The 17,500-nt window shown below is 41.5% G+C and overlaps 1 protein-coding gene across 1 annotated transcript in view; it reads right to left on the minus strand.

Annotated features, from left to right (window-relative positions):
• The window catches only part of nicn1 (nicolin 1), a 9,060-nt gene extending 1,196 nt beyond the window's left edge, over window positions 1-7,864 (minus strand). The window contains exons 1-4 of the mRNA XM_042494492.1: window positions 7,757-7,864; window positions 6,562-6,711; window positions 3,030-3,209; window positions 901-1,014 (exon numbers count right to left, since the gene is read on the minus strand). Coding sequence (XP_042350426.1) covers window positions 901-1,014; window positions 3,030-3,209; window positions 6,562-6,708 — 441 coding nt within the window. The 5' untranslated portion in view covers window positions 6,709-6,711; window positions 7,757-7,864. The remainder of the gene's footprint in view (window positions 1-900; window positions 1,015-3,029; window positions 3,210-6,561; window positions 6,712-7,756) is intronic.
• Between the last annotated feature and the right edge of the window lie 9,636 nt (window positions 7,865-17,500).

The raw sequence follows: 17,500 nt of genomic DNA on the forward strand, positions 1-17,500 counted from the left end.
GCAGCACAAGAAAACCGATGTTGATCCGAGTATTAAAGGGTTAAATTTCTCAAAGTGATTAGTCAATTATCAGATTAGTTGTGGTTTATTTTAATGGTTGACAACTGATTAATTGTTGCAGATTGCAGATGGAGAAAGAATAAAATAAATACATATTTTGTGAAGCTCTTTTTAACTTTGTTTCTAACTTTGTTTCGATAAGTGAAATTAAATTAAGTACAAATTAAAGTTAGTTATAAAACAAGTATTATTATTATTATTGAAAGTAAAGTAAAACAACAAAGCAAAACGGCAACAATGTCAAGAAAGTACTACAAAAAAAAAACTTCAGATTATTTCCTTGTCACCTTTTATTAATTTTTGTACCGATTTCAGAGGCTGAAACGGTCGTGAAAGGCGTCTGAGCAGATGTTGCTGTTAAAGAGTAAATGATGATTTTAGAGGAAACTGTGACCGATAATATCAGCAGCGTGTTTCCATTCAGCTGGTAGCAGAGAGTTTCCCTGGGGAGACGGTCCTGACGCCTGAAATACTCCGCTGACACAAACGTTTGACTAACGCATTACGTTTAACGGCCAGCTGACAAACTAACACCTTCCTCTTTGTTTCGAGAGCAAACTGCGAGCTGGAAGAGCAGCTGGCAAAAAGAAAACTAAAGCCAGGAGCAAAATGACTCCACAAATCAAACGGATATCACAGCGATGCTCAGGGAGCCGTTTCCTCCTCCGCTCTCTGCGGCGTCCAGACCTCATGAAGTACGTTACTCTGCCTCCGCCGTCTCGTCACTTCTGATTAATGTGAGTTTACTTTGGCAGTCAGAAGCTGCGAACACGATTTCTGACGGTGTCAAAGAAGAAGACGAGGAGGAAACGAATAAAAGAAGAAGAAGAGGAAACGAACCGGCTCCATGTGAGGGAATATTTTGATGTCTTCCAGGCTGAAGGTGAGCCAGGCGGAGGACGGCTGTCTCAGGATCAGTCTCACCGACACCACGTGATCCGGCTCCACCTGCATCTGGACACACAACAAAACCAACGTTAACAACAACATCATCATCATTGACAACACGGGACAAAAGGGGTTTGATGGCTCAGGGAATGAAATGAGAGAGAAAAACTCAGCCTGCTTCCCAGAGTCTCAGCACATTCCTGGGATTTAGGACATTTCAGGACATTTCTAGCATTTTCGGACATTTCAAGAATTTAAGGAAATTTCTGTGATTTTAAGAGTTTTCGAGGATTTTAGGACATTTCTATGACTTCAGCTCATTCCTGGTATTTAAGGCCATTTTATAGCATTTTGGGACATTTCTCAGATATGAGGACATTTATTGGATTTTAGGACATTTCAAGAATTTCAGGAAATGTATCTGATTTTCAGGTATTCAGGTATTTTCTCGGGTTTTAGGACATTTCTAGAATGTTAGCACATTCCTGAGATTATGGGACATTTTTTAGCATTTTAGGACTATTTTGGGACGTTTCTCGGATATTAGGATGTTTGTAAGATTTTAGGACATTTCTACAATTTTAGCACATTCCTGGGATTTTAGGACATTTGCAGCACTTCGGGACATTTCAGGGAATTTAGAGACTTTTCTGGGATTTTAGCACATTGATTGGATTTTAGGACGGATCTAATATTTCAGCACATTCTTGAGATTATAGGACATTCGTAGTATTTTTGGATGCATTGTGGATGTCGTGAGGTTTCTAGAATTTTAGGAAATTTGCAGCATTTTAGGGCGTTTCTAGAATTTTAGGTAATTTTTTGGATTTCAGGATGTTTGTAGGACTTGATAAGCCAGTCAGCGCCATGTGAGGGATTAACGATGATGTCAAGCCGTGCGCTGGAACCAATCAGGAGTAGAAACAACAATAACAAGTGCAAGATTGACAAGATAGACGCTGCTGTCGAGGCTGTTCTCAATACTGCCTGACTCCATCATTTGTTTCTGCTCCTCTCTGCTCTTAAAACTCGCCGACACAGGTACGCTGACATGGCTGTGCGAAACGGAGCGTGACAAGATGACGCCAGTATCTGATACCAGAGAGGAGAAATACTGCAGTAACAAACACACTGAACGTCCCTGAAGTCTAAAAAAGACAAACAGCCCATAAACAGTGAACAAACATCATTTACACTCTCACAGTTACCCTTTTTTAAACTCTGTCAGACCATCTGAGGGAAACAAAAATTAATTCACCATCTGCCTCTATGTGCACAGAGAATAAACGAGAGATAGCTGTTTGTGTTGTCTCCACATATCAACATTACGGTGCACGCTGAGGCTTTCTGCAGAGTCTGCTGGCTGCGCTCCAGCACCAGCTGAGAGGGAAAACAAACGGCAGCGAGCTGCGGCGGCCCGTGTTAGTGTAATGCCCACCGGGATCTGTTAGTTTACAGATCTGATGTTCTGAGAAGCGACTCATCGGTGTGCGTGAAGAACAGGAAGACCTGACGCTGACCGGCATCGAGTTGCATGGGGGCCAATCAGGAGGCCAGGGGCCAGGGGCCAGGGGCCAGGGGCCAGGGGCCAGGGGCTAGTCACAGCAGCCCCATACATGATTCTGGGATTTTAGGACATCTCTACGATTTTTAGACATCTCTATGGTTTTAGGACATTTGTAGGGTTTTAGGAGGTTTCAGGGATCTAAGGACGTTTCCAGGATTTTAGGACATTTATAGGATTCACACTTTAATTTTTTGGACTGTGCCAGTAGGTGCCTGAGTGCATCAAAAGAGAGGTTTTTTACTAAAAAAAAAAGAAAAGTGCTTGAGGAGGATCCTCTCGCACCCCCAAAGGAGGTCCAGGCTAAACCCCCAAATGTCCTAAAATTCTAGAAACATCCGTGTACATCTGCTTCAAACGGTTAAAAACAGAATATTCATCCACCATACAAACTGAAAAATATCATTAATGTTCATTTTTTAACTGGTCCCTGGTCTCCTCACTTCACAGATCGATCCAAAGCGGAGGTGTACACACACACACACACACACACACACACACACACACACATACATACCTGTGTCCTGTGGATGGAGCAGTAGTCCTGCGAGCCTCCCTCAGTGTGTGGGTTGTCCATCAGAGGGAGGTCTCTCAGAGCGGTGCTCCACTTGGCGGCGGCCTCGTGTCCGGGGCTCCTCCTCAGCAGGCGCACGGTCAGGTAGGCGGTGTAGTAGTTCTTAAAGGTGATCTCCTCAATCTGAAACAGACGGCGACTGCCGATTATAAAATCGGTGCCAATCTGGGGGAGAAGTCCCCGTGCTACGTTACCATTCTGCTTTGATCTGATGATATTCAGATGTTATTTAACCCTTTGAAACCTGGAGCGACATCAACTCTGTTGTGCTGCGATCACAAGCCTTTCACGTGAATTTAAACCTTGGAAACCTGAGCCAACTGGCTTGATTTCGCTCAAAAACAAGGAAAGATGTTACAAGTTCTAAGAGCCTCCCTCAGTGTGTGGGTAGGTTGAAAAAATCAGAACAAATGAATAAAAATCTAAAATAAATAATTGAAAAATATTAATGAATAAATAAATCAATAGATAAATTAGATAATAATAATAATAATTTAATTTAAATTGTTTTATTTTAAAGCATTGTTAAAAAAGCAATGAGCAACTTGGCAAAAATTGAAAGAAATTAGGAAAAAGAAATAGAAATTATAAAAAAATAATTTTAGGAAAACTTTCCAAAGATTTATATATTAAAAATGTCACTACTATAATAATTATAACCCATTTTATCTGTTCATTAATTTATTTTATTTATAACTTTTATGTAGTTATTTTAGATTTAAATGAAAAGAAATCCTGTTTTTCTTATGTTTTTACCCATTCTTGGTTTTCTTTTTACATTTTTGTTGTTGTCTTTTTGTCCTCAAAGAAATCCAACCAATTTGCTCAGGTTTTAAAGGGTTAAATGAGCAGTTAGTAAATTCAAAACTGATCTCCATCATCTCCAAATGTAGTAAAAGTGACGTAACCCATTTGAGAATAATCATAATTGGACGCAGCTTGAAATGAGCAGATATAATAAGAGGCAGTTCTCTGGTGACCTGATGGATGAGATGAAACTCAGAAACACTCAGAAACCATTCTGGAGCCTCCAGTTCATGCGAGTCTGAATGTATTGTTCGGGACACACTGAGTCTGCCAAATCGTGGCATTAACACTTAAACCTAAAGACAAACGCTCGGCGAGATAATTCCTTCATGCATAAACTCGCTCCAGGCAGCCGCCTTTGAAGCTGGAAGATTTGAGCTAATGAGGAGTCAGTCTGCATTAAAAATGAGTTTTAATTAGGACTAAATGCTAAAAAGTAGGTCAATGCCCGAAATGTTTGAAGTCTCTCTCAAGACAGGAAGGCAGTTTTACATTCGAACACATGTTTTGTATGTTTGTGTGCTTTTTCTTTGTGAAAAAGTGCCGCTGGGAGACATCGCACACACGGACGCTGGATTAAATTTAGGCTGAGAAAAAAAAATGGTTCTTTTGTTATTTATTTTAACTGCATGCTGGGATCCAAAAAGAAAAAAATCTGAAGAGATCACACACATACTGCTTTGGTGATGTGCTGTACATACTGTAGTTCTACAAAAGTGCATTTAAGTGGAGTACTTTAATACACGACCTTCACGGTTTTTCGTCAATTTATGGTCCCAACATTAATAAGAAAGTTCACATGTATTTATTTAAGAGAATGTGATCTTACATTCATAAATAACTCAATAATAAACTCACAGCTGTTTGTCCAGTTTTATCTTACAGGATTAATGAAACCTGTAAACTCACAATTATAATACAAACATGAAGATCAGCGTCGTGATTTAAGCTTCAGTCACTGCGAAGTAAAACCCAGTTTACAAACATGCTGCTTCACGTGCTCCTCGGAAATATCGTCTTTACAGTATTTAGGAGTTACGAGCACATGAACAATCACGAGTGTGAAATTGGGAAATGTTGACGATACCCGTGTTGCTGGGTTGTGACGTTTTGTGACGTTTGAGCAGAAATGTCAGAAATCGTGAAAACAGCATCAACTAATGACAGTGAAACATGATATATTTGGTCATTTTGTTCCTCGTAGCTCTCATTAACTTTTAGTAGAGTCACATTTTAGTTTCTGCATCTGTTAGCTGCAGAAAACTGTGAACTCTGCAGCAGCCAGAATACTAACACTGACAACGAGCTGATTTTACAGCACGAGGCGCCGTCACAAACACAGAAACATGGCGGGAAAAGTCAATGTTTGCTCAATGGGAGGAAACTTTATTAATTAATGTATTAAATATCAATATTTAAACAGATGTAAAGTGTAATATGGTATCAATGTATAGTGCTGTCTATGGAGAGTGAACTAGATTAAATATGAAAAAGATATTAAAATATAATATAAAAATATATAACATATAAACATAAAATAATGTGTAAAAATATAAATAATCAGCCCGTCTTCTGTGCACTTCCACGTTGTCCACAACGTAGAGAGGAGAGACAGAGTGATCTCGACATTTTAAAACTTAAGCAAACTGAAGGATTTTTTTCAAAAACATCGAAAGAAGACAATGAGCAACTTAAGAGGAAATGACCCAAAAATATGCAATATATTTGTTTAAAAAGATACATGAAAATTATCTGAAAATTAGCAAAAAAGAAACAGGTAAATGACCTCTGTAAAGTTTGTTAAAAAAAATTGCAACATAACTCTAAATATGTTATTATGATAATTGTAATAATAGTTTCTTGGACATTTTTTTCTTGGCTTTTTAAAAATATTTCATTTTAAATTTACTAATTTCTGATCAATTTTGGGATATTTCTTAACAAGTTGCTCATTCTTTTATCACCGTATTTTAATGAAGAATCAAACCAATTTTCTCAAAGTTCAAAGGTTTTAATGTTTGTGAAAAGCATCCGAACTCAGGACAGAAGAACTGAGGTCGCTCCAGGATTTTAAAGGTTAATGCACCCTCACCAGTGGGAGGTTTTTGGACATGGGGAGGTTTTTGAAGGTTTTAGGGCAGCCAGACAAAAAGAGAGCAGAGCTGAGCAATTTATGACCTCTCTGAATTTTCTCCTTTTATCTTTTTTTTTTATGTCAGATAATTGTAGTTTTGTACTGGACAACTGTTTTGTATATTTTGTGTCCTGAATTATACATATGTACATAAATACATAAATAAATAAATAAAACATTTTATTAGATTTTAATTACTTATTTATTTTTAATTTTATTTTATTTTATTTACCATGTTGGAAATAAAGATCTAACTGTAAATCACAAAATCCATCGACAACAATTTGACTGACAATGTTTCCTCTAACTGCTGTGAAAAATTAAACATTCAGCAATATAAAGAAGAGCACGTGTCAGTGGTTGAGGTTAAATCTGGTCTGTTTGCTAAAATTAACAGTTTACTTAACTCTGCAGGCTGCAGAGGATGACGCATGAAAACCATTTTTTGACGGGACTGGATATCTGGTGGCCGGCATGAATAAAACCGGTTCTGTGCATCGAAAGTGCAGCTTTCAGAGGCGAGCGGTTTCTTACATTGACAGGTTTTCCAAACGGGAGGGCGACATCCACGACACAAACTCCAGAGTGAGCTGCTGCTGATTTGGTGTCTCCGATCTGTAGGTAGACGGGAGGTTTGATGGTGCAGTCCACCGGCTTGATGTCGTCACCGGTCCCGCTCATCTCCTGAAAAACAAAAGAGAGTCAGACGCTTGAGTTAAAATGACGCATATGTTTAAGTCATACTTGTATATTTTTCTGTGCTCTTTTTCTTTACTTAGTTTGCTGAATATGAAAAAATATGACATAAAAAAAACCCAAAAAAGATAAGTATGTGATTGGGTTGTAAACATCTCCAATGTGCTGTATGTTGTTTTTTATTTCACACTGAATAAATAAAAGTAGTTAAAAAAGCCAGTAAAAATATACAGAAAACTATACTTATGATTATCTTAATTTTATACTTTAACATATTTTATTATGTTACAGAAGTATTTTTTAAAGCTGTTATTTCCTTGTTTATTATGTGTGAATCTTCACAGAAACATGGTTAAAAACTGTCTAAAAATTACTAATAAATCTACCTACTTTTTATTTTATAGTTCTTTTTTCAGCTTCCAGCCCTTTTCTTTTCTGCCTTTTTTTTATAATTTATTTTTATTTTTTGGGGTCATTTCTTCTCAGGCTGCTCATGCCTTCGCCCCAAATCTGAAGGAAATCAGGCCAATTAGTTTGGGTTTCAGAGGGTGGAACATGAACTGGTTTTACAGTCTGAGGATAAATCTTTAAAAACATACTGGACATTTTTATCAGCTTTTAGGGGAACACAACAAAAACCTCCATATCTCTCTTGTGTCTGAGATAAAACTGTAAAAACATTCAGCTCCTCAGCTTTAGCCTCCTCTCTGTTAGCACCTCGGACAGCGACCGTCTCCACACAGCAGAGCGCGTGCACAAGCAAGCAAGCACGCGCCCACACACAGACACACACACAGACAGACACAGACACAGACACACACACACACACACACACACACAGAAGGTGTACGGTGTGTAATATTCATGTCTAGAAGCTTAAAATCATCTGTGACCAGACAAACTGAAGTTAGCTTAGCGTTAGCTCGAAGGCTAGCGGCAGTTAGCACCGCGGCTAACACCTGAAGCGGCTTTCTCAGTGAAAAAAAGACTCAAATTAATCCGCAAAGCGACGCCGAGTTGGTCCAGTATTTACCTTCTCTGTCGGAGAGGAGACACGGTTTGAAAATGCCGACGGCTGAAGGAGCGGCTGCTCCGAAACGCTTCAAGCAGCACAAGTTTAAATCGTGTTTAAATGCCACGGATCCTGTTACTTCCGGTTTGTAACCAAGGCGCCGCTGAGTCTTAAAGGGCCAGCAGCCCTCTGAAGCAGACCTCCGACAGTCCTGGGACTGAGGGAAAAATAAATAAAAAAAAATAAAATAAAAACACATTTTAAAATTTGAACAAAAAAATTAAATTAAAATTTTTAAAAAATCATTTTCATATCTGTCTTTTAACACCTGTTAACATCTGTTTTTTAAATTTCTTTTAGATTTATTCATTAACTTACGACTTATTAACTAATAACTATTTATGTAGTAACTTTAACCCTTCGGGTCTGCTTTATTATTACACACACTCTTATTGCTCTGCGCACAAAATGCACTTTCACAATCAAGCTTTAAAATATTATTTTTACTTTCATTGAATTAATTTTTTAGTTTTGTTTGTAGCTGCTGACAGTCTGGGATATGTCAGTGTGTGAGTGTAGCTGCTGACAGTCTGGGATATGTCAGTGTGTGAGTGTAGCTGCTGACAGTCTGGGATATGTCAGTGTGTGAGTGTAGCTGCTGACAGTCTGGGATATGTCAGTGATCAGCAGCTACATTGACTGTGACAGGTCACCTAGTGGAAATAGCATGTATTTCCTCCATATGCCAAATATGGTCAAAATGACCTCATCAGGTGGAAAATAGTCAAAATGACAAATTCAGAGTCAAAAGCCCAGAATGACACCCAGAAATAATACAAGTCCTGTTTTTCTGCTCTGATGGCTGTGGGATCAAAAATGTCAGTTTGAATGGGTTTCAATGGAGCATTTTTGGACCTGAACAGTCTGAATGTAACTATTTAGTTTCCACAGTGTATTTTAGACTTATTGTAGGAGCTGAGCTGCAAATTCACTGATTACACTCAAATACACAATCTGGACTACATTTAGGACACATGCATCAACACACACACAATTATGAACGAAAATGGCCAAACAGTCCCCAAGAGTTTAAAATAAAAAAAAAAAAAAAACAACTGAAGAGACGTCCTAAAAAGTGCTCAGCTGTTGAATCAAAACACAGCTGAGCAGAAATAAAGACTTTTTTTTGGATGGGACTAAAAACAGGAGTCTTGTGCAGATATTCCGGCTATGACGGACAGGCTGCAGCAGAGGGCAGCATTACTCCACGAATCAGAGCGCCATCACAGTCAGAGGAGGGCAGTGTGTTCAAATTCAAAGGCCTCTCCTCGTTCACATCTACACGCCTCTGAAAACATCTCTAAAAATGATAGATGTTCACCCCCAGCGGGCACAATCTCCTGCAGGATGAGGTGCAGGTGAGCAGCGGCGGTATCAGGCGCAGACAGCACGCCTCCGGCTTTATCAGGCCGCAGCAGGAATCAGCCGCCGCTTCTCTGAGGTCGAGTAATCATGATATCCCAGAAAAACCTGAAACAAGCTCTGCACATTGTTTCCATCAGTTCTGAACAAGACACCCGACCTGACGGGCCCGACGGGCCTCACACACCGGAGGACACCGGACGCAGTTTAAATAACCCCAAAGATAAGCGGCGCAACTCAAAGCAGAAAGATACGCAGAAGATCAGATGGAGAGAATTTAAGGAGCAGAGACTGTTTCCCACAAAAACACCAAATACGAGATCACAGATCAGACACACGTGGTTTTATAAAAAATCCATGCACAGGATGACACCTTTCTGTCCTCTTCACAGCAGCGAGACTCAGCCTGCTTTGTTTGGGGGCCAAAAATGACAGAAGGCCAGGGGCCAATCACAGCGGCCCCAGACATGTTTCTAGGATTTTAGGACGTTTCTAGAATTTTAGGGCATTTATGGACTTTTAGGACATTTCTTGACTTTTAGGACGCTCCTCAGATTTCAGGACATTTCTAGAGTTTGAGGTAATTTCTCGGATTTTAGGACGTTTTGCAGACATCAGGACAAACACAGCTGTTTTTGTCTTTTTGTCAGAAATCACTGACCTTCCGCCGGTGTTTGACAGCATCAGAGTGAGAAGAGGTTGTATTTAGGTGTTTTTTGGCACAAAATCACATATTTCTCAAAGCAAAAATGTAAATAATAGGTGACCAGCTGAGATCAGTTTGTCTCCCTATGATCAGCAGCGAGGAGCCGCTCTGTCGCCCTGCAGCCGTCACTCAGCTCCTCAGTCGTTCCTCAGTCGTTCCTCTGCAGCTCCTCCGTCCTCGTCCTCCCATCACTCCAGCTCTGTCCCCCCCTCAGGAGATACAGTACAATGGCACACATTCATGCATTCTGTTTATTGTGTTTGAAGGGGGGAGCGGGGCTTTCCAAAGCTGCGGATCAGTCAGTGTAGGAAGCTGGCAGCGAGGGTCCCTCTGCAGAAACAATCCCCTCTCTCCCAGATGGTCTGCGCAGCAAAGCGTGGAGCTGCAGGGCTCAGAGGAGGCGGGGGAGGGGGGGACGCCTACCCGTCCAAGCAGCAGCGTCCAGTGGGTTTTTATCTCTGAGACCCATACCCCTGGCTTTCTCTGTCTGCCTGTCTCTCTCTGCTCTCTGCTGTCTCCGTCCTTTTTCTCTTCTTTCTTTCTTTCACCCGTCCTTTCTTGTCTTTCTTTCATCCGTCCATTTTCATCTTTCTTTCTCTGTCGGTCCATGTTTTCTGTCTGCCAGTTGTCAGTGCCATCTGTCTGGTTTCTCCACGATAAGAACTTGTTTTAAAGCCAGACAGAAACAGGAGCGGGATTTTCTCCTGTGCTGGGAGACTCTGGTTCAGGGGCGTTTCTAGGATTTGAGAACGTTCAGGGCTTAGCCTGACCTCAGCAGGAAAAAAAAAAAAATCATAAAAAGATTATCACAAAACATGTCGACTTGGATGGCATGTTTTCTTCTCTTTTCTTTTTTTTAAAATGCCAATTTTTTGTCTTTAAAAACATTTGGCAATTTTATTTTTCCGTTAAAACGTTGGCAATTTTTTATGTTTATAGTGGGGTTTTTCATTTTTTTTCTTTAAAAGATTTTGGCAATTTTTCTTCTTTAAAACTTTTTGGCATCTTTTTTTCTATACATTTTTTGGGTAATTTTTAAAAAGGTTTGGTGATTTTTCTTTTCTTCAAAAATTTGTGGCAATTTTTTTCCAGTAAAGTTAATGTGTTTTATAAAAAGTTTCAGTGATTTAATGATTTTCTTTCTTTTAAATGTTTTGGATTTTTAATTTTTTTTTAGCTATTTTTAAAAACTGTTGGTGATTTTTTTCTTTTGAAGCTTTCTTAAAAAGTTCCTGGCAATTTTCTTTCTTTTAAAATTTTTGGTGATTTTTTTTTCCTTATATAAAAACTTTGTTTTATTTTGTTATTTTGTTTAATTACATTTGGTGATTTTTCTTTTCTTTAAAACTTTTCGGCAGTTTCTTTTCTTTTAAGATTTTTGGCAATTTTTAAAAACTCTTGTCCCGCCAAGATTAAAATCACCAAAATTATACCAATTATGACAGCCAGAAACCTTAAAAGAGAAATTATCGTTGTATTTTCAAAATTCTGACAGCCCTTTAACACACCATGTGGGACAAACACTTCAGGGAGGCTAAAGGCGATGGGGAGAGATGGGGAAGGTAAAAAAAAAAAACACAGATAAAACAGCCACCTCCTTCCTCTGATAAATAAAGAACAGTCCCTTAGGCCTACTCTTATCTTTGAAACATATATGCATATTTATACGCGGGTCTCTCTCTGTCTCTGGTTTTGAGCCCGTGTCCCCCGCTGGGTGAAGCCCCTCTGAGACGAGGGAGGGAAGATCCGTTCGGTCCGCTGGCTAATATGTTTGTTGCTGAGGTGTCGCTCTTATGTAACAGACACGCAACTGACAAAACCCCGCTGCTTCACCCCGACACAGGACAACCTTCAGAGACAGAAAACCAAAAGAGTGCAGAGAGACAGAGAGAGAGATTACAAGACACGTTTTAAGGTGCAATGCAAAAGATTTTAAAATGACCTTTTCACACCGGAGCAAATTGGCTGTGAAGGTAACGAACCACTAAACAAGAAATGACCCAGAAATTAGCAAAAAATTATTAAAAAGGCCGACAAGAAAATCACCAGAAAAAAAATATATATAAAAAAAATTAAAAATAAAAATAAAAAATAACAATAATAACAATAACAATAACAATAACAATAACAATAACAACAACAACAACAACAACAACAAATAATAATAATAATAATAATAATAATAATGGTTTGGGAATTTTAAAATGTATAATTACAATAATTTCTACTATTTTATTAGAGTACTGGTCCTCTGCCTCTGATTTATGTTCTCAGGTTTTAGTCTCTTAGAGTTTTTCCAGGCTTGTGTTGTTGTTTTCTCTGTCGTTTTTTACTTGTTTTAATTGTCTTGTTGTGTATTTTTTTCTGTGAGCTGTGTGTTGCCTCAATTTTCTTTCGGATTAATAAAGTTAATCTCATCTAATCTTTTTATAAATATAGTTTCCTGATAGAATTTTCTCATCAGATTATTTGATTATTTGCAGGACATTTCTTGCGGTTGCTCACTGCCTCATCGATTCTCGAACCAAATCAAACCACTTTGCTCACGTTTCACAGGCTTCAGTGTTCGTAAAAAGGCGTCTGAACGCAGCAAAAGAAAGCTGATGTCAGTCCTGGTTTTCAAAGGGTTAAAGCCTGAAGTCATGTATGGATCCAAACAGGCTGCAGAGTTCACAGTTCTTTGTTTCAGGAGAGTTTTAAGAGATAAAAATGTTCAAGTGGAAGCAAACAAAAAAACACGATGATGAAATCCGATGCAAATACACACGAGCGCGGAGACAACAACCTTCACATTTGTACCGGTGAGATAAAAAATAAATATCATAAACAGAAAAACCAAAAAGAAACTCAGAGTTTACTGAACAAAACGCAGAAAAACGCACCAGAATAAAAAAGAAAATACAACAACAGACCGCGTGAGTGCTGAAGTCCCTGATGAGCTTCTGTCACTGCACACACACACACCAGCCATCGATCGCAGCAGCCAAATTAATAAGCAACGCTGACACCGCTTCACTTTAACCCTTTCAAACCAGCTCAGATATCAGTTTCTTATGCTGCATCTGATTCACAAGCTGGTTAACCCTTTCAAACCTGAGCAAAATTGGTTTGATTTCTTTCAAAAAAGCGGGAAAAAACTGCAATGACCAACTTGGTGAGAAATGTCCACAAATGAAAAGAAATGAGTAAACGGTATGACCTGAAAATAAGCTGAAAACGTGCTTGTATTCCTGACCTAAAAACACGATAATCATTCTCTGCAGCGCCTTTCTTCATGTTCTGGCTTAAAAAAAAACAAATAATCAAATAAAGAGAGAAATAATTATAAAACTCAGCGCCACCTCACTCCCCTCCTCCTCCACCTCTCTACCTCCTCCACCTCCTTCACCTCCTCTACCTCCTTTCACCTCCTCTACCTCCTCACCTCCTCCACCTCCTTCACCTCCCTCCCCTCCTCACCTCCTACACCCCCCTCTACCTCCTTCACCTCCTCTACCTCCCCCACCTCCTCTACCCCCCTTCACCTCCTCTACCTCCCTCTACCTCCTTCACCTCCTCCACCTCCCTCCACCTCCTTCACCCCCCTCCACCCTTCACCCCTCCACCCCCCTCCCTCCACCCCCTACCTCCTTCCCACCTCCCTACCCCCCCTCCCCCCTCCCTACCTCCTTCACCTCCTCCCCCCCCCCTCCACCCCCCCTTCACCCCCTCTACCTCCCCACCTCCCCCCCCACCTCCTCCTTCCCCCTTACCACCTCCTCCCCACCTCCCCCACCTCCTCTACCTCCCCCCCCACCCCTTCACCTCCCCCCCCCTCCTTCACCTCCCCCTCCCTCCTTCACCTCCCCTACCTCCTTCACCTCCCCCCCAACTCCTTCACCCCTTCACCTCCTCCAACTCCTTCACCTCCCCACCCCCCCTCCATCTCCCCTACCTCCCCCCACCTCCTTCACCCCCTCTACCCCCCCTCCCCTCCCCCTCCTCCCCACCTCCCCCTCCTCCATCTCCTCCACCTCCTCCAACTCCTTCACCTCCCCCCCCTCCTACCCCCTCCCCCCCCCCCCCCCCCACCTCCCCCCCCCCCCCCCCCAGATAAATCCCCTCCACAGAAATGACCTCCCCCCCTCCCCCACCCCTCCACCTCCCCCCCCCCCCCCCCCCCCCCCCCCCCTCCCCCCTGAACCCCCTCCCCCCCCCCCCCTCCACACCTCTCCTCTACCACCCCCCCCCCCCCCACACCTCCTCCCCACCTCCACTCCCCCTCCTCCACCCACCCCCACCTCCTCCCCACACCCCCCACACCTCCTCCATCCCCCTTCACCTCCTCACAGACGGCTCTCAGTTTAACACACACGCACACACACAATATACATCACCACAGACACATGACACACTCGTCATAAACAGAACGGCACACAGGAGGGTCAGACAGACCACATGGAGGCCTGACGACAGCCGTCCACCCTTTTGAACCTCCTACACACACAGACACACACACACACACACACACACACACACACACACACACACACACACACACAGACACACACACACACACACACACACACACACACACACACCACACAACACACACACACACGCACACACACAGACACACACACACACACACACAGACACACACACACACACACACGCACACACACAGACACACACACACACACAGACACACACACACACACACACACACACACAGACACACACACACACACACACACAGACACACAGACACACACACACACACAGACACACACACACACACAGACACACACACACACACACACACAGACACACAGACACACAGGGACACACACACACACACACACACACACACACACAGTGAAGCAGCAGAGTAAAGATTAAGTGAAGCAAAGAGGATTAGGTTCGATAAGGTGGATCTTACTGCCCCACAGCTAAAAATGGTTTTGGACACACAGAGACTCCTGTGATCTACCACAAGCACCAGCAGGAAAAAAATTTAAATAAAAAAATAAAATAAAAACACAACAAATCTGCACGCATCGTCGTCTCCAGACTGTGATGGTTAACGCTGACCTTCTGACCTCTGCACACAAACGCAGCTGGAATCACACGTCAGCTGAACCACAACAGACACGAGACGCCGCGGAGGCTGAACTCACGGCGTCTCTAATGGAAATATGAGACATCAGCTGCTGGGACTGAGGGCGTGTCCCTCTGTTACAGGAGACATAGCCTGTCATTTTTCAGTCAGTCATATGTGGGGTCATAGATCTGCCTCACATCGGTCCCTCCATTAACACGCCAACAAAACGTGAGTCTGAGTATGAAAACCATCTTTTCACTTTCACAATGACTTTTACTGCTGCAAAAACATACAGACAAAGACTAGAAAGGCGCACCCCGTAAAAAAAAAAAAAATATATATATATATATATATATATATATATATATATATATATAATATAAATATAATTATTTATTTTTATTTTGTTATTTTTTCTGTCCAGCACTTTTTGAGAGACATTTTTTCTTGCTTTTTACTTTTCTCATACTAATTTACAGGTAATTTCAGGTAAAAATTAAATTTTTTTAAAGTCTTGTTAAGTTACCTGTTGCCCTTCTCTGCGTGTTTTTAAAAGAAATGAAGCCAGTTTGATCTGGTCTCAAAGGGTTAATTCACAATGCGGGGGTCAAAGTGTGACCCAGGAGTGTCAGGGTGGTGCAGCGGGAGATCCTGATGGCTCTGACAGAACCAGAGCGAGGGGGAAAAGCTGAAACATCGATCGACACCACAGAGAAGTGAAGGAGCGGCGAGCGGCGGTCTGACTGTGAGGATCGCGCTCCGGCCCGCAGATTGAAAAATGCCGTGATTGTCTTCACCTCTGCGACTCAACCTTGTCAGAGTCGTCTCCGCCGCCATCGATCTGTGGCTCCAGAGCGGCGCCTGTGGATGCAGCGGCCTCATTAAAGGGACATGTCAGGACAGGTTCTCACAGGTTTTTCTGTCATTTCTACAACAAGACTGCTATTGTTTTTTGTTTTTTTTAATCTGGAGTTTTATCTCAGTGTCGAGTTCCTCATCCTCCACCTGACGGTTCAGTTTGTGGAGAGTAAAAAGACGACAAAGTGTCTGTGTTTTCTCTTCACCGACGAGCCGCTCGGACTCACTCAGTCACACAACGAGAAAACATGAATCCTTTGAAACCTGAGAAAGTGACTTGATTTCTTTCAAAGGCACAAGAGGAGAAGGCACTGAGCAACTTCACAAAACTCGGCCAAAGAATTAGCAAATTTTTTTTTTAAAAGTTACAAGATTACCTGGAAATAAATTTAAAAAAAAAAAAAGAAAAGTAAAAAAACAAAAACGAAAATGAACTCTCTCTCTCTCTCTATATAATATATATATATGTGTATATATATGTATATATATATATATATATATATATATATATATATATATATATATATATATACAGGTCCTAGTCATAATTATCAAATATTCATACATTTTTAGAATTCTAACCCTTTAAATGCCAGAGTTTTGTCATGATGTCACGATGTTTTTAGATGAAATAATGAATGATGTTGCGTCTCCTCCTCCTCAGTGTGTGAGTGTAGCTGCTGACAGTCTGGGATATGTCAGTGTGTGAGTGTAGCTGCTGACAGTCTGGGATATGTCAGTGTGTGAGTGTAGCTGCTGACAGTCTGGGATATGTCAGTGTGTGAGTGTAGCTGCTGACAGTCTGTGTGTCAGTGTGTGAGTGTAGCTGCTGACAGTCTGGGATATGTCAGTGATCAGCAGCTACATTGACTGTGACAGGTCACCTAGTGGAAATAGCATGTATTTCCTCCATATGCCAAATATGGTCAAAATGACCTCATCAGGTGGAAAATAGTCAAAATGACAAATTCAGAGTCAAAAGCCCAGAATGACACCCAGAAATAATACAAGTCCTGTTTTTTCTGCTCTGATGGCTGTGGGATCAAAAATGTCAGTTTGGGGACGCCTGGTGGTGTCCTCTGCGACCTGTCCTCTGCGACCTGTCCTCTGTGACCTGTCCTCTGCGACCTGTCCTTTGTGACCTGTCCTCTGTGACCTGTCCTCTGCGATCTGTCCTCTGTGACCTGTCCTCTGTGACGTGTCCTCTGTGACCTGTCCAAGATCACAGGGAGGATTTCAGGCTGCTTTTCTTTTGAAGGCGTCGCCTCGCTTTCATCACAGACACACTTCTGTCTCTTTATCTTTAGTTCAGTTATAAAATCGGATGTATTCTTGTTAGGAAATGTGCAGAAGTACATTATTTTTATGTAATTTACATCATGACTTGGTGAAAAAGTTTCGTGGCGTGCTGTGAAGGTAGAGATCTGTGGATTAAAGCGCCCTGGCAGCACCTCCACCCTCCACCTCCTCTGTGTAATTTCCTTCCCCATCAACATTTCTTAACACCTTGATGATTTGCAAGCGTCTCTCTGCAGCAATGCAGAGCTGAGACTCGTATGATTTAAGACTTTATTGATTGTCATGAAATGGAAAGCACTCTAAGGAAAAAAAAAGGGTCCGTGCTGAGGAGCCCTGGCACGCGCTCAAAGAGCGGATTATTTCCAGTCAGTGATGAATTGCTCGTTTACAGCGTGAA

The sequence above is a fragment of the Plectropomus leopardus genome, chromosome 2 (assembly GCF_008729295.1).
Source record: "Plectropomus leopardus isolate mb chromosome 2, YSFRI_Pleo_2.0, whole genome shotgun sequence".
Taxonomy (NCBI): domain Eukaryota; kingdom Metazoa; phylum Chordata; class Actinopteri; order Perciformes; family Serranidae; genus Plectropomus; species Plectropomus leopardus.